At 41.7% G+C, this 13,600-nt stretch overlaps 1 protein-coding gene across 2 annotated transcripts in view; it reads right to left on the bottom strand.

Moving 5' to 3' along the window:
* LOC124050263 (intersectin-2-like) overlaps positions 1-13,600 on the bottom strand; it is a 32,249-nt gene that overhangs the window by 2,868 nt on the left and 15,781 nt on the right. Inside the window, exons 12-32 of one of the 2 annotated variants that reach the window (XM_046372606.1) lie at positions 13,283-13,545; positions 13,049-13,198; positions 12,810-12,950; positions 12,639-12,726; positions 12,405-12,544; positions 9,491-9,630; positions 8,936-9,341; positions 7,811-7,980; positions 7,524-7,584; positions 6,272-6,504; positions 6,149-6,189; positions 5,891-6,057; positions 5,705-5,738; positions 5,420-5,547; positions 4,324-4,420; positions 3,672-3,863; positions 3,373-3,417; positions 799-920; positions 592-698; positions 313-496; positions 102-200 (exon numbers count right to left, since the gene is read on the bottom strand). In XM_046372606.1, the coding sequence (XP_046228562.1) occupies positions 102-200; positions 313-496; positions 592-698; positions 799-920; positions 3,373-3,417; positions 3,672-3,863; positions 4,324-4,420; positions 5,420-5,547; positions 5,705-5,738; positions 5,891-6,057; positions 6,149-6,189; positions 6,272-6,504; positions 7,524-7,584; positions 7,811-7,980; positions 8,936-9,341; positions 9,491-9,630; positions 12,405-12,544; positions 12,639-12,726; positions 12,810-12,950; positions 13,049-13,198; positions 13,283-13,545 (3,008 nt within the window). The remainder of the gene's footprint in view (positions 1-101; positions 201-312; positions 497-591; positions 699-798; positions 921-3,372; positions 3,418-3,671; positions 3,864-4,323; positions 4,421-5,419; positions 5,548-5,704; positions 5,739-5,890; positions 6,058-6,148; positions 6,190-6,271; positions 6,505-7,523; positions 7,585-7,810; positions 7,981-8,935; positions 9,342-9,490; positions 9,631-12,404; positions 12,545-12,638; positions 12,727-12,809; positions 12,951-13,048; positions 13,199-13,282; positions 13,546-13,600) is intronic. The other variant, XM_046372607.1, reaches the window with a different exon arrangement.

Raw genomic sequence — 13,600 nt, 5'->3', positions numbered from 1 at the left:
CAGACAGATCAGAGAGAGAGAGACAGAAAGAGACACGGACTCGCACAGTTAATAGAAAAAAAAAAATGTAATTTGACATATAAAGAGGATTTTCCACTAACATTCTTTATGAGCAGGGGGTAGCGTGTGATCCTCTGCATGGGCTTGAGGAGGAAGCTGGACAGCGGCATTCCTTTGCAGCGGTAGTTAGTGGCTATCTTCTGCTCGAGACGAGGCAGACGGTGAGAGAGATAAAGAATTAGAGCTCATCACACAAAACCACGTGTCTTGTGTGCCTTTGTTTCTATCTAGATTCATCCGCAAGTCGTATACCTTGAGGAACTCTTTGAAGTCAGCCTCGTTGTGGGTTTTGTTCTGCAGCAGGGCGGCGGCGTTGAGCTGGCAGGAGCAGAAGCGGATGTAGGGCTGCATGTGTGCGAGCTCCGAGGCCAGCACGTCCCCTATCAGCTGAACCGGCATGTTCTCACCTCCTGTCTTTTTACGCACACGCAGCGCCCTGGGATGATGACGATGTGGAACAAGAATTTTGTTACCTGTCTGAGCCAGACATAAAACTCAACGATTTTACATGCCCGCTGACTCTGTACCTACTTGAGTAGTTTGGTGTTACACATAATCAGCTCTCTCCAGTTAACAAAGATCATTCCCATCTCAGCCTCTGTTAGACGGCCTGACTCAGACATGGGCTTGTGGAAGACCTAAGTGACAAAGAATAATTAAACACTATCACAAAAGCAGTGGATCATATTCGGGAGTAAAAGGTCAATGCTTTCTAAATATGTTTGCGTTCTTCTGTACCTCTAACACCAGCTCCAGGTCTTCCACGTAGGTCTCCTCAGTCTGGATGAGCTCATGGATGTAACCTTGTCTCTTCCTCTCCTGAGGAGTCATGGTGTCCAGCGTCATCAGGTCAGCACACCCTACAGTGCGCACACACATGCATGCATGCACAAACACACCAACAACACAAGCATGTGCAACAGACACTTTCCTGTCAATGACGAGTACAGTGTCTGAGACAACACTACACGTCAGCATGTTAAAATCTCCCCTTTATTATAAGTTCTAGGATATCTTATTTACAGTTAATGCACAGACAAGAGTGAGGCACATTGTAGTTCCAGTACATGAACATACCAGGCAATGCTAAAGCTAAGAACATTGCAACCAAGAACGCCAAATTAAAGAATAATAAAGCACCTTCATGGTGGAGCGCTCACTCCAAATGACTGCATAGGTATGAATGTGTAAAGTAGCTAATGTTGGTGAAAGAGCAGTGGAAGACTGAGTTGGTAGTTCAAGTCTCTGAGGTACAAACTTGGCAAATGGACGTCAGTGTCAGCAGTGTGATGTCATTATCTCTGAATCTACTCTTTAACAGTTGGTATGCTAATATCTGCGTGTTTATTTTGCTGGTGTTATCACAGTTCAGTACAGGATTGGAAGCATTAATAAATGGAAGAATGAATAAGAAGGTAATAATAAAAATCACAATAAATTACTTTTAGTACGAGCAATACGCTAGCAAGCAGCAGTCAAGATTACTGGTGACTTAAGCAACAGTGAGTCCTCACATTGGTCCTTTTCAGCAAGGTTTAATGTTGTTAGTGCAAGAATGAGTGACCCTGTTAAGAAATTCTTTATCGTACTGATTCTTAGCATTTATTTAGAAAACTAGATTACTTCAATTTGATGCAACTTACATATTTTTTCATTGTACTGTGTAACCAAACTGTTATGATCCATATTTATTTTTATTTATTTAATATTTTTAGCAAAACTTTACATTTCATGCCTTTGTATCAGAGGGACAAAAGCCCGTAAAATGCGTCTAGCTGCCTCTGCCTCGCTCCCTTGGTTAATTAGTTAGTTCAAGAAACATCAAGGAATACACAAGAGAGGAGAGAGAGAAAGCAAGGGGGGTAAGGGTGAGAAATAAATGCCTTATAGAACACTACAGGATAAAAAAAAATAAAAAGAAGAGCAGGTAAAGGAAGCAAAACAAATGTAAAAAGGGATTTGGAAAAAAAAAAAAAAAAAGAGGAACACAAAGCACCACAGTCCTAAACGAGTGAGGTGGAAAGCGCAGAGCCGGGCTGTTCTTGCTGGCAGCTGGGCTTCCTGTTGCAACAGGGCATTTCGGATTGGCTCAGACAGAAGGGGTGAGGAAGAGGAAGAGAAGGAGGAGGAGGAAGAAAAGGAGGAGGAGAGGGGAAAGCCAGCATTACTGTCCTACAGAGGAAACAGAAAAAGAGATGAAGTGGAGGAGCAGGGGGGTGGGGGTGGGGGGGTGAGTGAGATGAAGGAGAGGCGGAGAGACAGTAGACATTAATATAGTTTTAATATTAATGCTAGACTCACACATGCATGTGCATTAATAATGTATTTCTGTAAATGTAAATGTTGCTACTAATCATATCAGCTCTGGTATGATGATAATTTCTTACATTTTATTTTCCTGATGAAGACCTTGTGTGCACCGGGGTGTGTGTAAGTCTGGAACATGTTCATTAGAATTAAAATTTCATTGTGTTTTGTGTCTGCAGCTTTAGTGAGTTCATTCTAATTAATTAAACGTCCAGTGCGTTCAGTTCTTGTTAACACAGATCCACTGCTGCGAGGGGAACATGCAAGCTATGAATACTAATTTCAAACACACACTTCTTGCTTAAAAATGGGCTCTTTTATATCATCACACTATCTATGTGCAAATGAGCAGTGAACAGAATCACACACTCAACAACAGAGCACTTGTGCACAGTCAAATGCATAGCGGACCAGTGCATTGTGCACAGACCTCCCAGTGGAAAAAAAAAGGATGAAATTTCTGACTGATTAGGGATGACAAATTGTGCTAGTTTAATTTGAGGCTAATCAGTGATAGTTCCATTTTATTCTGTGTCCCAGTGATTTCATGGTAAGGAGAATTTTGAGATTTTGACTCTTTTGAACGTAAACTTATTCACTTTATTGCCCAGCATTAGTTAAGAAGATCGATACCACTCTCAGTGTCTGTGCTGAATTAGCCACCTGCTAGCTCCACCTTTATTTAACTGGCACATATGAGAGTGGTAAAGACCTCCTCAATTAATTCTTGACAAGAATGTGCATAAGCATAGTTCCCAGAAGTATTCCCAGTGAATGATTTTAAATTGCTGGTGCAGCCAGTTCAAGAATACTTAAAAGGCCCACTCCTTGAATTAAACAATTATTTGACTTATTGTCTTGCTGATTTAAGAAAGTGAGAAACACTATTCATTTCAACAAGTATCATACCCAAAATATGTAAGTATGGGATTGGGCCTTTTAAGTGCAGTCAATTCATGTCCACCAAGTGAACTCAGTGATTAACAGAAACTCTTTTGACCTTACCGTCAGTCTCTCCATGCCTTGACATGGATAACGAATCTACTGTACCTGGAGTGAACCAGGTCAACTAGATTAGATTTTTCAGCAACAAGAAAGAAATTTGCTTCAGCTCAAAAACATGTTTCAGCAGTTTACATTTATGCCCGCAGTCAGTTATTTTCCCCTTCACAAACAGCACTCCCACAATAATTCCTACTACATGTGTGAATTATTGATTTTCTCTTAAATGGTGTGGCAGAAAAAAAATATTATCCCTCTGGGAGAAATTGCTAAGGCAGAAATAAAGCTCAAGGTTCACTCACATTGCTGGCTGGGGTCTGATTCTGTTGTCATCTTCACATAATTGGTTGGGAGGAGGCCTGTGACCCCATTGGCGTCTCCTTTCCACCAGTCAGGATTGGTCTTGTCGAGGATGTTGATCAACTGACCCTTGGAGAAGCTCAGCTCATCCCGATTGGCGGCGGTGTAGTCGTACATTGCAATAACTTGACACACTGAGGGATCAGAGGCACAGATGGGGATTGAGTACAGGCATGTTTACTGAATTTTTCATTCATGCTAATGCACTTATGAAACAGGAACCGCTGATGCTAACACACCAAACTAACACACAGAAACTCCATCATACAATTTTGTTATAAAATGTACTCATTCCAGGTTAGCCAGTCACTGATGCAATTTAATGGCATCTTGACATTTGCATCATACATTAATGCACATTTTTGCATCAAACTTCAAATTCAGAGACACAGACACTCATAGGGTCGTCAACATAATCATGTCCCAAAATAATCATGTATTAATGTGTTGACTTAAAATGAGTTTACAACGAATCCACTGCAATCCAAATAAGAAAATACAGAAACAACCCAGACTGTGACTGTGTAAGAAAATAAGAGATCATGCACACTGATCAGGAATGAGAAGTCATCTTCAAAATATGTCAGCCATGACCTGGCAGAGGGGAGGGGGAGGACTTGCTGCTGGAGGGACCAAGGAGCTTGACGTGCGAGGAATGAAACCAGCCTCTCTGCCGTTTTTTGCCTCGAGCCTGGAGGGGGAAAAAACCAGTGAGAGTAAATCAATCTCGAGCTGGTTCAGTTCTGAATTCTAAATCGAGAGATGAACTGATGAATCGATTTTGCTGGGCAGAGAGCAGAACCTCCAGAATCTCAGCAGTGCAAACAACAATCTATACTGAATCCTGAGTCTGGGTCTTTACTGGGAATTTATAATCACTGGCTTCATATATCAAGCTAAAGCTCAGTTTAAAGTCTGAGGAAGACCAAAGATTGCTGCTAAATAGCTCATCATTCTTGACCAAGCTTAATACAAATTAAGATCAGCATATTTATTATTGAGGGCATTGATGCCAACATTGTTAATTTAAATTTGGACTGCCTTATTGGAACCTTTACTCAGAAGTCTCATTACAGTGTCAAACTGTTCACTGACAGTTAAACCAGAGCCGTAGCAGCAGCACAAAACAGGCAGTGAGGATTGACCTCACAGTGCTGTAGGTATACAACCTATAGACAACCTTGTTATTACTCGTGTAACCTCCGGTCCACTTCTCACCAGCTCTTCATTGATCTGACAAGTCAGCACATACAAAAACACCTACAGTACGGGCTGTGCTTGAGTGGTGAAAGAAACCTTTTATTTCGCTTACATTCTGCCATTTTCTAAATGCTCTTAGCACGTGATATATTATATGTAATATATTTAACCTGATACATTTTTCTTTACAATCTGTTGATAGAGATTTAACTTTTTTCATATTATTAAATATTTCAGATTTAAATTTTCTCATTTCCTTCTATTTTCCAGCAATGTGGATACTATATGAATGGTATATACAAATATGGGCAGTAGATTTAACTGGATTCATCTTGCTTATGCATACATTATATAGAGCTCAAAGCCAAGGTGCAATTGACTTTTATCTTTTAACACTTATAATATTCCTCTACTCATCTTTTATTGAAAAAAAAAGAAAAGGAAAAAAAGATTACTATCATCCAGGGCGTCTATGGCTCTAATAACTGACCTGCAGTTCCCCGAGCCACCAGCCAGTGGAGTTCTTGGCCAGGACCACTATCAGTTGCCCTGGAGACAGACATAGCTGGTGCATGGTCAGGGTGGTGGCCGTGGTGGTTGAGACTGCCTGGGCAATCTCTGTTGACAAAACAGAAAAAGCTTAAGATGAATTTAGATTAGGCAAATATCAAGACTATTACAGAGTCAATCAGCAGACTATGACAATGTGTATGTGTGTGTGTGTGTGTGTGTGTGTGTGTGTGCAGTATTTGTGAATTGCTGTGCCCATTCTCACCAGGCTTTTTGGTTGGAGCTCCAGGTCTTGTTACCTAAAGAGCAGACAGATAGATAAATAGACAGATTAATACATAATAATCATACAAACTAATTAGTTTTTCTGGTATTATAAACATCCCAAATTTGATGTTAGAAACAGCAAAGACTTTGGTTCTTCATCACTAATGGATATCTTTTGACCCACCTCCGGTTCAACAGGTCGGACATAGTTGGAAGGGAAAACCCCTGTCTGATCGCCGATGCATCCTCGCCACCACTCCCCTTCTCTCTCCGTCACGATGACAACATCCCCCTCGACAAACGTCAGGTCCCCCACCTCTGGACTCTCATAGGTGTACAAGGCCACATACTCTGGTTAGGATGAAATGTAAGAGTGAGAGCCAGAGCCACGTGTCTCCTTCACAGTTTTTCACGTTAAAATTTAACAGATAAATACACTTACCCTCTAGCTGAACAGAGTCACATGTGTCAAATGCATCCACACTAGAATGGGAACAACACAAAGCCAAATAAGTCTTACGCTCAGCTTAAATTTAACATCAGAGGTGAGAGTGTGTCTTCATACTCTGTACTGCCACCCGTCTCCAAAGTGACACAGCTTTTGGGGAACCATCCCTGTGTCCCATTGAGCTGTCCCAACCACCAGTCTTCCCTCTGCTGCAGCACGCTAATGATGTCACCCTGTGAGAAGCTCAGCAGCGAGGTGATGATGTCACCCGCACCAGAGGAGAGGTTGAGGTGAGTTTCCGAGGTGGCTGACCACGAGGAGATGGCTCGAGCCAGCAGGGGGGCAGAGGACTGAGGAGGAGAGCATCTGGTTTTCACAATTTGGTGATCCATCAATAAAATCCACTAAACCATAAAGTGAGCCTCTAGGCCACTCATCTAGATATAAAGCAACATAAAATACAGCTATTCACCTTCCGAGTAAGAGACATAACCTACAAATGCCAGGCCTACTAACACTGATGTTATCTGTTGGGAGAAGGAGATCTGTAAATGTCTGAGTGACCCACAGAGATGCAGAGGGAGAGAGGGACTCTCAGTAGAGAAAAGCTATAAATATACAGCCATACTGCTGTTCAAGATCTGCATGTTGCTATCAGCAGCAGCATGTGTACCCGAGCCAGACCTACTTCTTTGTCTGCCAAAGCCAGTTTATAGCTCAGATATACTACGAAGGCTGAGATCACTATTCCAACAGGAAACCTAGCGAACTGCAAGCCTTAAACTATATTTAAACCTACATTAAATGATTTTTGCTTCCTGGGGGAACACTGTCACACAAAGTTACAAAGTTGACATGGTGAACCAGCCGCTTACTTACACTTATCACAGATACAGAGAAACATTAGCAATCATTCAGTCTATTTTTTTTTGGCCACTTGACAAATGCAAGTCAAATATTCACTCACATTTGGATATAGTCGATATATCAAAGCTATGCTGAAAACAGCTGCCTGCGGCTGAAAATGACATCATTGAGGGTGGTGGGTATAAATTAAAACAGTCCTGGGCCGGAAAATCAAAACAATGAGCTCAAAGAAGCTAAAACACTCAGAAGAGCCAATAGGAACTGCAGAATTGGATGATAATTCATAATTTGTCAGTACAAGAAAAGATAATAATTTGTAATTAACCCTAATTGTTCAAGATAATTAATTAAAAAAGCAGAGTTTCAACTTGCATGTGGAGTAAGCCACTAAAAAGTTCATCTATGCACTTGGAGTGAGTGTTTTTTTGAGGAAACTAAGCCATACCTAATTCAAGGCATGCCTAGAGTTAAAAGTAAACATAAGTCAAGCTTTCGTCCCTACCTTTGAATCGTCTGATTGGGCAGGAACAGTGCTGTCGTCCTCTATCTCCCCATCTGGGACTCTGGGTAAAACAGTGGGGACAAACCATTGGGGAAGGAGCCAACATAAGAATAAAAACAACCTTACAGTACTGTGGCATAAATTACAATACCCAAGGTGACTGTTACAGACTAGTAGAGGGAAAAAAAGCACAGAAATGAACTATTTTTAGAGGGGGGGAACTGAAAGATCACACAGAAAATGTCTTTGAGACTGTCCTAACCATCCTGTTTCTTCCCGTATGCTACCTTGTGTTAAGTGGTGGTGGCGGACAGGACGTTTTTCCAGGTGAACTAAGGGCAGTTTCAGGAGTAGACGGGGCAGGGCATTTCTCTGCATAACTCTGAGGGAACCAGCCCCTGTTTCCACGGTAAATACCACACAGCCAGCCAGGTTCACCGACTGTCTGCTCATCCACCTGCATCAGGGAGAGCACAGTTCAGTCAACCAAATATAACAAGGTGGTGATGATTAACATGTTGTTTTCCAACTACAGTCATCTTTTGACGCTAATCAGGAACAATTAGTATTACACAGCAATCATGAACAATTAGTGTGTTTAGACATCCATCACACAAAGATGTCAGATAGATTAGAGTGTACTAATGTGGTTACATGATAGCAGAAGCAGATACTCTCAGTGGCAGAAGAAGCACTCAGCAGACACTTTACTTAAAACTTTAGTACCAAATCTGTAGTGTAAAAATAATGCTACAAGTCAAGTTATTGCACTCAGAATCTTATTTAAGTAGAAATACATGAGTATTAGCATCAAAAATGCAGAATCATATATATATTATTCACTGTATTGTAATAAAATATCACTGATGCTGCAGTTGGTGGGACTAATATTAACTACCTTATACCGTATATACTGTTGGATTGATCAATCTGTAATAATACATCATAATTTATTATCTGAATTATTTTGTATTAATAATGTAAATATGCAAAGCTAACTACTGACAATGTGTAAATATTATGACAAATGGCAGTTATTTAGTAACGCATTGCTGTGCTCTAGCTGAGTGGTGATGCTAATGGGAGCTGCTCCAATGGTTAAGAGTTGACAGAAATAAATAACAGTGATGCACAATTCCTATATTTTAGTTGCAAATGCACATATGCTGTTTTGTCCCATTTACAAGGAGTTTGGGAAGTGACATAAAAAATAAATTTTCTTAAATGCAAGAGAGGTAAAGTGAAAGAAAATGAATGACGGGGGTGTCATTAAGAAAAGGATTTCTGAGGAATACCTGAAATATGAAATAGTAATGTTTTTGTGGCAATACATCTCACCGTCTACAGTGAGGGTAAATGCATGAATGAAACATGTGCAGTGTGTGTTCACAGTGGGAGTGTGTGTTTCATACCTCTATGAGACAGTCTGCATCTACACTCAGCTCATCTGTGTTTCGGGCCACAAACGAGTACAGAGCTCTGTACATGGTCAGCTTGGAGGAACGCTGAACCACCAACCCCAGGTGTCGCCCTCCTCCATTCAGCTCCTCTTTCCTCCTCCTCTCCTCCTCCTCTTCTTCTCTCCGTCTCCTTTCTTCCTCTTCCCTCTTTCTCTTCTCCTCCTCCTCCTCCTCCCTTCTTCTTCTCTCCTCTTCCTGTGCTTTCTCCTGGGCTGCTCGGAGGCGAGCCTGTGCCTCCCTTTCCTCCTCCTCCCTCTGTCTGGCTCTTTGCTCCTCCAGGAGCCTCCTTTGACGTGCCTCCTCTTCCTCCCTGTCCCTCCTCTCTTGCTCTCTTCTCTCCTGATCTAGTTTTGCTTGTCTGTGGGAATTAAATGCAGCTTTTTAAAACACAACACAGAGAACATGTTTTGCTGAAGGAAAAAAATGAAAAGCAGATTCACGTTAAGTATTGTGAATTATTTGCTAAAAACACAGATAAATATAAGTCACATGTTCCTTCACACTCACCTGGCAGCCTCCTCTTCCTCCCTCCTCTTCCTCTCGATCTCTTCCTCCCTGCGTCTCTGCAGCTCCCTCAGTTTCTCCTCTTTGACTCTGTACAGGTCGTCCAGGACAGCCTGCTGCCTCACCTGCTTCTCCCTCAGCTCCTGATGCAGTCACAGGATATGCAGCTCATTAGAGAGACATAAAAGACACAGGCATCAACTAGTTTAACAAGGCAGAAACAAGTGTTAATGATCAGCCGCTGAGCACAACACAGCTGTAAGCTTTCATTCTGCTCCAGCAGCCAAAGCAGCTGACATACGGTACTGTATAATGATTTGCATATTAAAGAAAGTAGACATGTTTAAAAACCCATCAACAAATGTTGTGGTTCTAAAAATATATTTGATGCAATAGTAAATATACAACCATTCCAAACAGAAAAAAGCCAGTCTACACTGACAGCCATTCACAGAAGCATGCAGATGATATATAAGCCTTTTTCTCTTTCTGACACACTTACTTTGCAGGTTAAATATTCTGCGTGTCTGTGTGTTTTACCCTCAGGGTGCATCATGTTTACACATAAAACACACACAAAAACAAATCCCACAGAGAGAAACGACAAGAAAGGGGAGACATGGCACGAAAGCAAATGCTCCATTTAATAATGAATCAAAAGACAAAAGAGCAGGCATTAGTGATGGGATCGAAACAATGAAAAGGAAAAGATTGTGGCATAAGGAAAACCGAGCGGCGAGATGGCAAAAAACATAATAAGGAGGGGTGGTTAAAAAGATTACACAGTGGGAAACAGAGAGAAACAGAGAGAGAGACAGGAAGAAAGGTAACCTTGATGAGGAGGAAGAGCTGGCTGAGGCAGGCCAGCAGAGACAGAAGGCCCCGCAGGACACAGTCATCCATATCCCCAAGCTATGAAAGAAACACACAGGGTGATGATGGAGAGTGGGGAAAGCGAGAGGAGGAGGTCAGAAGATGAAATACAATAAGTGGAATCAAAGAAAAAAGATTTAGAAGAAGCATCATAGAGAAACAAGAGAAATGGAAAAGCAGAGGTGAGAACAATGTGAATTAGTAAGACAGATATCCAGGTAGCGGGAAGCAAAGGGAAAAGAGAAGCAGGAGAGAAAGGAAGGCGTTAAAAGCTTTACAAGGCAGTTAACAAATGGAAACAAGTTAACAGATCAAAAGAGGAAGCCTTCTGGTGTTGCAATTTTAGTGTCAGAGCAACAATATTCTGTGACATCAGCCTTCACAGGTACTGAATTCTTTGGCTTCCCGCCAGTGAATGTGTGCATCTGCATTAACAGTCAGGTAACAGGGTTTTCTTTGCCTGAGAGGTGAAACTCTAATGTTACCACGACCAGTTGGACAAGATTTTGCAGCACCATTTTAGTGCAAATCACCCTGTTTTTGCTCTATTCCAGTAAGAAAGTGCTGAAGAACAGGAAAAAAAAACCCTTACAAACCAATTTCTGGTTTGTAATATTGGTATAATCCATCATACAGTGAGGCTATTTTTTTGTTACTGTCAAATTATTCTGAAAATACAGAACTTCTCTCCTCATCATATTAAATATTAATCTTAGATATAATAATCTTACAGGAATTGTTTGACATTTTGGAAAACACATTTATTTTTTTTTTTTGTAGAGAGTTAGTTGCTTTCATGTCTGGACATCATGCATGGAGTAGTCAGTTCATTATCTTAGCTAACACAAAGACTAAAAGCAGGGAGAAGAGAACCACACTGGCTCAATCCAAAGTTAAGAAGTACACCTTCCAGCAGCATTTGTAACTCAGGTGAGAAAGAAGTCACATCCTGTTTAATCAGGACACATAGAGAAATATGAAACTGGCACACTGTCGTACAGGCAATTCAGCTCTTTTCTCCAGCCTTTATATTAATCTAAACTATTTGCCTCCCAGCTGTAGCATCATTAGTGTGTAGATGCGCAGGCACAAATCTGCTTATCTAACTCTCAGAAAGAAACAAGTCTAGTTTCCATATCATATTTCTGCCCTGCAGTTGTACGCCTCTGCACACCAGTCAGGTTGTGGTTTACATCCATGTCTGTTCGGACTTATGGAACATACTGCATGTAGAGCTTCATCACAAGGTGCAACGACAATCACCTGAAGCTCAATATAAGCAAAGCCAATGAGCTTGTGGTTCAATTATGGATGTTGCTGCAAAGAAGTTGCACATTCAATAAAGATGGATACTTCACACACATCTTCAGCCCGGTAGCACAGAGGATCTATACAATCACACAAAAATAATGCGAAGTCTTAAAGGACTATTTACAAGATTTAGCTTTTTACCAAATTGTGTAAATGTAACATACTTGCTTTAATCTATACATTTATTTTTATATATTTGTGGTTACAGGCAAACATTTTTTTCTATTCATTTTTATTCTATTCATTAGCACAAAATGTACATGCAAGTCAGCGAGCATCAATTATTGTTAATGTTACATAATCTTAGCGTGGTAGTGCAGTTTCAACTAAGATTGACAAAACACAATGAATAATTTATGTTTCATGTGATGGACTGTACAGCATAAGCATGCTTTAGTGGTCTGCTTCTTGATTTTTCTACCATGGGGATGTGTAGAACAGTAGGCAAATTAAATGCTAAGACACAGTAGTATGGTCTGTAAAACGGTATATTGTGATCCAAGTTTAAATCACACATAATCAAAGTCACGCTTACACTCTTTTAGAAGGGTTTAGGTATGTGTGTTCTTCATTGATAGGTAAAAAAAGCTTGGTTTCTGTCTTCAAGAAGTGACCAAGATATTAGAGAGTTGTGAACCTAAACTGCTTCAAAGCTACTAACCTCATCTGAGACATACTGAAATGGTTGTTAACATCCTATGCATCCTGAATCCAATCTGTACTGACAACTGACCTTAAGCTCTTTATTGTACTGCTCCATTTGGACCAGTTTGTCTGTTGTCTCCTTCTCCAAAGTGTCAAGCTGGTCCTTCAGCCTGCGGCAATTCACGCCTTTCTCCGTCACGCTCCCAGTTACAGACGTCAAAGCCACAGCTAGAAGGCAAAGGGCAAAGGTCAGAGGTCAGAGGGAATTTGGTGATTATTATTACTGTGTGTTACTGTGTGCGAGCAGGTGCTTGTCACCCACAGGAGAGTTTGTTGAGGCTGATGTTTTGCAGCTTCTCAGTCAGCCTCTGTTGTTCTGGGATGAGCTGTGAGAGCTTCCTCTGCCAGTCCTTATGGCAAACACAGAGACAGCAGAAATGAAAAACGCTCATCGAAATCATTTAAATTTGACGGGGAAGAAACGAAAACGTACCTCAAACTGAAGCTGCAAGGTGTTGATCTCTGTGATGCGCGTGTCTCTCTTCTGATTGACCAGGTCCACCTCTGCCTTCAGAATCCACCTTTTGCTCTGAGCGTCACGGAGGCGGTCTGTGATCTGCTTGTGCTTGTTGCCCTGTGAGCCCAGGCAGATGTTGTTAGTGGTTGCCCACACTCTCATTAGCATTGCAAGATTAACAGTATGCACATTTTTGAATGTTAGTGTAGTCTCACCACTGCCTCCAGCTCCAACTCTAGACTCTTCTTTTTGGCTCGTAGTCGGGAGATCTCTTCTTGCTCCCCTCCTCTCCTCCTGCCCAGCTCCTCTTTCTTCCCACGCTCCCACTCCTCCCTCCGCTGGCGCTCCATCTCCTGCTTCGCCGCCTGAAAGTATGAGGGAATGTACTCATCATACATGGCAATCTTATTGTTTAATGTCTCGCAGGTGAGGCCTTTTCTCCCACTCACCTCCTTCCTCTCCAGCTCTCTCACCCTCTCTTCCTCCCTCTGTCTCTCCATCTCCATCTTCCTCTCCAACCGCCTCTCCTCCTCAAGCCTCCTCCGGTTTTCCAGCTCCCTGGCCTCCCTCTCCCTCTTTTCCTGAGCCTCCCTCTCTTCCTTCTCTCTCCTTTCCCTCTCCTTCCTCTGTGCTTCCTCCAGAGCCAGTCGCCGTTTCTCGAGTTCGGCGCTGCCTCGCGCAAAGTTCTCCTTCAGCTTGTCTTCAAAGGACACTAAGAAGAGGAGAAAGAGAGCACTATGACACAGAGGAAGACCAAAGTCTCAAAT

Source organism: Scatophagus argus, chromosome 19, assembly GCF_020382885.2.
Source record: "Scatophagus argus isolate fScaArg1 chromosome 19, fScaArg1.pri, whole genome shotgun sequence".
Lineage (NCBI taxonomy): Eukaryota > Metazoa > Chordata > Actinopteri > Scatophagidae > Scatophagus > Scatophagus argus.
Note: the sequence above shows the minus strand (reverse complement) of the source record. Positions and strands in the feature narration are given on the sequence as shown.